The sequence below is a fragment of the Oryzias latipes genome, chromosome 13 (genome assembly GCF_053564925.1).
Source record: "Oryzias latipes strain Hd-rR chromosome 13, Olatipes_Hd-rR_3.1".
NCBI lineage: Eukaryota > Metazoa > Chordata > Actinopteri > Beloniformes > Adrianichthyidae > Oryzias > Oryzias latipes.
In genome coordinates this window covers 12,407,591-12,415,520 of record NC_136249.1, presented here as the reverse complement: position 1 = coordinate 12,415,520, position 7,930 = coordinate 12,407,591, and the positions used below count along the sequence as shown (strand labels likewise).

Here is a 7,930-nt window from a genome sequence, read left to right as displayed (position 1 = left end):
ACCCCCTCTTTTGGTTATGGAGCTATATGCTGTCTGCAAAGACAAAGTTGTCACTGACATGCCTTTATCATCCACTGATGACCTTAAAATGTCAGCGATGCTTACGCTGACTTTAATGTCTCTTGCCGTGTCCAAAGAACTTCAGTCACTCCCTCTGACTTTAGCTTCACCACTACAAATTACAACTTCCTCTCCTTTAGTTTAATTTTCATGAAATTTGCAGCAGGAGCAAGATGATAATGTTTGCCAGAGCCTCCTTTGAATACAAAAATTCCAACTGATTCGTCTTTCTGATATAGAAAGTTGTTTTAATCCACTTTCATAGAATTAATTAGTTGATAACACTGAGGGCTGAAGGGCCCTCTGAGAGTTCTCATAACTTATTCTATTTGTGTTGCAATAAGACATTTTAACCACTTTCACTTCTAGGAGCAGCTGAGCTTGGAAGAACACATGTCAACTCCATTGATCACTGTCCATGGTATGACGTGTGACTGTAAGGTTGAAATGGTGATCTCGTTAGCCCCAATCTGTACTTTGTACTCCACTACTCCTCCAAATGACAAACTCTGTCCAGTATATGTCCTGCAAGCTAAATGCAGGGTTAGTGGAAGCCTTCTGTCAGCCTATGTGACAGCTGACAGACTCGTGGGGTGAATGATGGCACTTCACCAAGAAGAATGGCAGTTTTACACACCACCAGCTGCTCCCCAACACTATCTTCTAACCTCCTTTGTATCGATGTGTAACACAGTGTTTGGAAGTGTTCTAACATGGATTGTTTTCTCAGTTTGCATAACTGATTAACACGAAAAAAATACTTTTATTTTTTGGTCATTTTCCTTCTTTTTTAGAGGCTTTTTAAGAGTAAATACGATAAAACACATTAGCCAAGGATGCAGTGACGAGCTGTGGAGCAAGTGGGAATAACATTAAAGAGCTCATGAGCCCAATGAGGCTACAGTTAAGGCTACAAGCATGCAACATATTCAATTATTACCTATATATCCATCAAATGAATATGTCCCCAAAGTGTCATCATTCAATCCAGCATGACATGGAAGTAGTAAATCCTATTAGGAAGCAATGGCGACTGGGACTTGTCTTTAGGCGTTTGCCAAATGCCCCGCCAGTGAAATATGCATGAAATCAATAAATCACAGCAGAATTCTCTTCAGCTCTTTTAGGTGAGTTTGCCACACACACATCTGAACACCCTTTTCTCCCTCCAAAGAAATCTGTTAAATGACAGCCGCGAATCTGCTCAAATGCGTCATAGAGGCACCATGTTCAATAACCAGACGCACAGTAAGAAAACCACTGCCCTCCACTGCAATCAGCCCGCTGTGAGCAAAGCTGCGGAACCTGGAGGGGCCACAGTCCTGCTTTGGAGGGGCGACGTGACTGAACGCGGGCTTCTGTTGCCCGCTGGAGGTGAGTCTGGGGACGGCAGGAGGAACGGCGCGCGCTGTGTGGACAGCGGCCGCCACCCTCAAGGTTTCCACAGATGGGGTGGGGGCGGCTGTGTGGCACACACAAGCTTATGCCCGACTCCCCCACGAGAAACAGAGTATAATTGGCATCTTTAATGTTTCAAAAATATATCACAGACAGATGATTACACGGAGAGAGAACGTGCGCCATCCACAGGTTTGGCAGTCTGTCTCACACACCCTGCGTGGCGCGTTCCCGAGCTCTTATTTATTTAAATCTCCTTCACGAGCGCGACCCCGCAGCGAAAGCTCTCTCCTCTCTCCCCCTTCTCTCCTCACTTCGCTTCCTTTCCTCCTCTCGACAGCATCCAGAACTATAGCGCAGCCGTTCCCATCTATCCTTTGGCTCCCCACCTCCTCTTTCTCTCCCTGCCAGATCTCTCTGCTCTGCATCTCTCGTCCCTTCATCACCCTCTCCGCCTTGGTCTTGCACTTCTCTGACGCACGACAGGGCACGGGAGCCGCAAAGACAGAAAGACAGGGGGAAACAGCGGCGGATGACTGAGGCAGCGCAGATTTTCATCCACATGCCCATGCTGCTGGTGCTGCTGCTACGCTGGACAGAGACGCGCAGCCAGATTCGGGTTGAAAAAGCCCTCACCCGGCTACTGTGTTGTTGAGCGCAGACTCAGGAGGAGAAGGAAGAAAAGAAGGGGAAAAAAGGTGGAAAAAGTGCAAGTGGACGAGCAGAAGTCGAGGAATTGTGCGTTATTTAAGCAAACTGCTCGTTAAAAAAAGCGGGGGAGCGGAGGACATAAAAGAGGGAAAGCCAGATTTTCACGGGGGAGTGAGTGGGAGAGATCTCATTCGCATCACGTTTTCATTTCTCCTCTTTGCCTCAGCCAAAGAGAGAGGGTGAGGAAACAGGGACCGGGGGGGAGGACGAGAGAAAGAGAAGGAGCCATAGATTGATCTAACGAGATCCAAGCAAGTTCTCTGTTCCTGATGCTTTCCAATTGCACTGCGCAACTAAGGTGAGCAGTTTAAGGCTGTTTCCGTATGTACCACAAGGATCACCTTTAAGTGAGGTGTGTGTGCGTGCGTGCGCAGTTTTAGTGGTTGTTGGTGTGTGCATAGCCATGGACACGCGCTCTCTGCACACCAGTTATAATGATCAGATTGACTTATCAAAACCTGCTTCTTATTTTAGCTGCTTTTTGCTTATGTCATGGGGAAAAAACGTTCCTTCCTTACGCTCAGCATGCATTCAACCTCCCTCTCTGTTGTCATTCCAAGGTTTTTATTCTTTTATCCACTTTTTTAATGTTATTTTTGTGACATGAACAGATCCATTAAATCTAGGAACTTGTTTACCACGATCAGCTCATACTAACTTGGTTATACTGCTGCTGGGGAGAACTACGCTTCAGAGAAATCCATGGCTCGTTACGCATCTCTGTCTGTATATCTCCGAAGCGCTCCGTTTCTTTTTAACGCCTCTATCATCCTCTTTTCTCGTCCTTCCTCACGCAGCCCGGCATCGGACGGCGAGCGGGACGCACAGTGGAACAACAGAACACATCACAGGAGGAGATGTGAAGTTGGAATCCCACAAAACTAAGTACGTTTACCAGCCGATCTGACACAACCCAAGGGATTTTGGTGGCACAAAAATATTCCCAATATATATATATATATTCTTTTAATATATATTTGTTTCGCATCCTGACATTTGATTGCTGTTGTGGAGACGTTAATCCTGGAGGATTACACGGGGAGGAACGGTTAAAAACAATGACGGTTTACATCAAAGATATGTGTGTGTGTATATATATATATATATATAATATATATAAATAAATAAATAAATAATATATATATATATATATATATATATATATATATATATATATATATATATATATATATTTAGCTTAACTATCACGTATCTTTCTATATTTATTTGGATTACATACACCCTCGTTTTCTCCACATTTTTCTGTCCTATGCCACTCGGTCGGCTTGTTGCTTTCAGAACCATGGACAGCGGCGGAGCTCATCCCTGGATTTTTTACACTTTCTTTCTTGCGTGAGATGGCTCGTGAGGATTGTGGACAGATGATCACTCAGGAGACAAAATATTTGAAACATGTTTTTGATGTGTATGTGTGCGCATGCACGCGTACGAATGTGAAAGAGAGATTGAGAAGTCAGAGAAGGCTGGAAAAAAAGTGCTAATAATTTCATCAAAGAGACACGGATAAATCATATTGTTGGTTCAAAGTATTTACAACCAGATCTACATTCTTGAATAATTTGATATGTTTGAGTCATCATCACAACCATGCCTCATAACTGCACTCAACTTCCTCCACTGTGCTCTTCTTTTTTGCTGTTGTTCATCTCACAAAAGATAACAGTCTATCTAAATGCTTTGCGGACAGGATTAGGTTGTAACATCTTTTATAAAGTTCAGATCTTCTTGAAATATTCAATGTTTGATCCAAGAAAAACACAATGATTTCCTCAGACGTTAAGTTTCTGAAAGGTTTCTATTTACGATCATTTTCGTTGAATGACCTATAGACACGCAAAATATGACCTGTATAGCCATATTGTGTATTTTTATGTATTGGACATGTATAAGTATTGTAATTTGATCATACATGAGTCATTAAATGAGAAAATAACTAACCACTTTGACATCTACTCAGATATTTAGTCAGACCCTTCACAAATCTAAATTTTTCCCACCATTAATTATCATAAGTCAAATCCAATTTCCAGTGTTACCTTTAGAGAACAATTTTTAATTTTCTTGCAGTTTTCTGGATACTCATATGGGCTACTTGTCTTAAAATACAGATGGGTGTCCTTGTTACATAATGAATAAAGCTGGGGAATAATGTCTCCCCATGGCTGCCCTTACCAACCCACGGTTGCCTTCGTTTATTCAGGGCGATACGCATCTCTGCTGTGATTTATTGCAACCGTACCAACACCTCTCTTGTATAATAAATGGTGTTTCTGCCTCTACAGTGAAGTAAACTGCCTGAGTGTAGATATTTGTTTGTGTGACTTGGTATCATATTATCCTATCAAGAGTGCCTGCCTTATATTTAGTTTGAAAGAGCCAGCAGTATTGCAGAATCTGAAGTGATATCCTCCATTGTTCTATAATTCATCGGTATTCATTTTAAAGCCAGTTTCCATTCGACTGAAACTAATGCACATCTCACTTTTCTCTCCTCCTTTCTGTCACCTCAAACTAAATTTACGACGGTGTGTGTGTGTGATCTCTCCACACTTTTCCTCACCTCCCTTGTATTGTCTTTCTCTGTTGCAGTGTTGTGAAGTGGCTCTGTCCCTGGAGCCAAGACTTCATCCCCCTGGTGTCAGCAAGGATGCTGTGGGTTACCTTGCTGAGCACCATAGCCTTAGGATGGACCACGCCAATCCCACTACTAGAGGACTCGGAGGAGATTGACGAGCCCTGCTTTGAACCGTGCTACTGCGAGGTGAAGGAGGGCATCTTCCACGTCCACTGTGACAGTAAAGGATTTACAAATGTCAGCCAGATTTCCCAGATATGGAGCCAACCGTTCAAGCTAAATCTCCAGAGAAACTCAATGAGGAAGCTCTACTTCAACAGCTTCCTCCATCTTAACAATGCTATATCTATCAACCTGGGTAACAACGCCCTGCAAGACATCCATGCTGGGGCTTTCAATGGCTTGGGAATACTCAAACGGCTGTTTCTCCATGAAAACAAGCTCGAGGTTTTCCGGAACGACACATTTCTCGGGTTGGAGAGTTTAGAGTATCTTCAGGCTGACTACAATGTCATCAAAAGGATTGAAAGTGGTGCATTTAGACATCTCCATAAACTAAGAGTTCTTATACTGAATGACAATCTGATCCCTGTGCTCCCCAATTATCTTTTTCGATCCATTTCCCTCACACATTTGGACCTAAGAGGAAACAGACTAAAGACGTTGCCTTATAAGGGGACACTGGAGTATATTGGAAGGAGTTTAATGGAAATCCAGCTAGAGGAGAACCCTTGGAACTGTGTGTGTGAGATTGTCCAGCTAAAAACGTGGCTGGAGAGAATCCCTTATACAGCTTTGGTGGGTGAGATTACATGCGAGTACCCATTTCACTTACATGGCAAAGACTTACGGGAAATCAAACGGAGTGAGCTCTGTCCTCTGCTCTCTGATGCAGAGATTGAAGCCAAGCTGGGAATTCCCAGAGTTCCGTTCAACAACGAGAACACTTGGCCCACTAAACCTTCCTCAATGCTCTCGTCCTTCCATAACACAGCCTCCTCTGTGGAGTACAAGGAGAGAGTTGTGAAGCCTACCAAACGACCGCGGCCCACGAAAAACCCACCAACTCCACGTAGCATCTACCCAGGAATCAACCAGCCCCCTATCGCTGGTTACCAAACAAGACCTCCCATTCCAATCATTTGTCCCGCTGGATGTATTTGCAATCTTCACATCAATGACCTGGGACTAACAGTAAACTGTAAAGAGAAAGGCTTTCACAACATTTCCGAGCTCCTGCCACGACCCCTCAATGCCAAGAAATTATACCTCAGTGAAAACCTGATTCAAAAAATATACCGCTCAGATTTCTGGAACTTTTCAAGTTTGGATTTACTACATTTAGGGAACAATCGGATATCATATGTTCAGGAGGGTGCCTTCATCAATCTACCCAACCTAAAGAGTCTATACCTGAACGGGAATGACATAGAGCAGCTCACTCCCGGCATGTTTCGAGGACTTCAGATGTTGAGTTATCTTTATTTTGAATATAATGTCATTAAAGAGATACAGCCTCACTCTTTCTCCCTAATGCCAAACCTCCAGCTAGTCTTTCTCAATGGCAACCTGCTGCACTCCCTCCCCACCCATGTTTTTGCTGGAACAAACCTCGCTCGGCTCAGCCTCCGCAACAATTATTTTCTTTCCCTGCCTGTGGATGGTGTCCTGGAGCATCTCAGCTCCATTGTCCAGATTGATCTCCATCAGAACCCTTGGGACTGCTCCTGTGATATAATTCCCCTCAAACAATGGCTGGAAAAGCTCTCCTCTGTCATTGTGGTTGCTGAGGTGATCTGCAAAACACCTGAATTTGCTTTTGGAAAGGACCTCCGTTCGCTTGAGGTTGAGGTCATCTGTCCTGAGCTTAGGTATTCTTCAGGCCCCTCCCCGGCTATGCCTGGCGGGGATGACCTCACCACAGGGAAATCTGGCATGGAGGAGGCAGGTGGGAGAGGTGCCGTTCCGCTGTCAGTGCTCATTCTCAGCCTGCTCATCCTCTTCATCTCAGCTGTGTTTGTGGCAGCTGGGCTTTTCGCTTTTGTTCTCCGCCGCAGGAAGAAGCTACCCTTTCGGAAACGCTCGGAAGTGGATCTGACCGGGATTCCAATGCAGTGTAGGATTTTTGAGGACCCGCCCAGGCAAAACAGTGCTGGGAATACCAGCACACCGGAGAAGCCAATGGCCAGTATGCACACGCACACGAGTCACACACATGCTCACGGGCATGTGTATGATTATATCCCCCATCCGGTGACTCAAATGTGTAACAACCCCATTTATAAGCCAAGGGAGGGGGAAATAGGAGAAGAGGAAAGGGCACAGTTTGCAGAAAAAAGAGACAACGGCTGCAGCAGCAGCAGCTTCAGAACCTTGTTAGAGAAAGAGAAAGAATGGACCCTGGCGGTCTCCAACTCTCAGCTCAACACCATTGTCACAGTCAACCACACCACAGCTGATATAGCAGGATTTCATGAGAATGGAGGGCTCTGCCCTACAGTAATTGACAGTCAGAGGCCCACACCCACAGTGGGCTTTGTAGACTGTTTATATGGGACCGTACCTAAATTAAAGGACGTGCATGTTGCGCATGCACACCCACCAGGCATGCATTACCCAGACTTGCAGCAGGATGCACGGCTGAAGGAGACATTGCTGTTCACGGCAGGGAAAGGCTGTTACCCGGACCCTTCTCAAAGTGATTACCTTGAGTTAAGGGCCAAACTTCAAACCAAGCCGGATTACCTCGAGGTCTTGGAAAAATCGTACCGGTTTTAACATATATAGCCCTTTTGGAAGATTTAAAAATATATATATAAAAAAAAAAAAAAAGATTATGTACTTTGTCACCGTCAAAATAATAAAAAAAATAAAAAAAATAAACTAAACCCAGTATTAAAGACAAAACTTGAAAAATAAGCATGGCATAAAAAGTATTACCTTAAAGTTACAATACCCCCCTTCCCCCACATGCACCAACTGAAGAAGACGTCATTCTCAGATATTTCAATTAAGTGCCTTTTTTTCAAAGTAGCCAGCAATGTTAACAACCGTTATTTTTATAATATATGAATATCTCTAAATGTCCACATCATTGCAAAAGAGAAACAAAAGAGGGCATTGAGGTTCAAAACATATTCACATACATCTGCCAGTAAAATCCGT

At 44.0% G+C, this 7,930-nt stretch overlaps 1 protein-coding gene across 1 annotated transcript; it reads left to right on the top strand.

Annotated features, from left to right (window-relative positions):
* Positions 1–1,505: 1,505 nt before the first annotated feature.
* slitrk3a (SLIT and NTRK-like family, member 3a) lies at positions 1,506–7,573 on the top strand. Its single transcript, XM_020708417.3, has 3 exons — positions 1,506–2,467; positions 2,967–3,054; positions 4,780–7,573. Exon 3 carries the CDS (start codon positions 4,838–4,840, stop codon positions 7,541–7,543), a length of 2,706 nt encoding a protein of 901 aa, XP_020564076.2. The 5' UTR covers positions 1,506–2,467; positions 2,967–3,054; positions 4,780–4,837; the 3' UTR covers positions 7,544–7,573.
* The last annotated feature ends 357 nt before the right edge of the window (positions 7,574–7,930 follow it).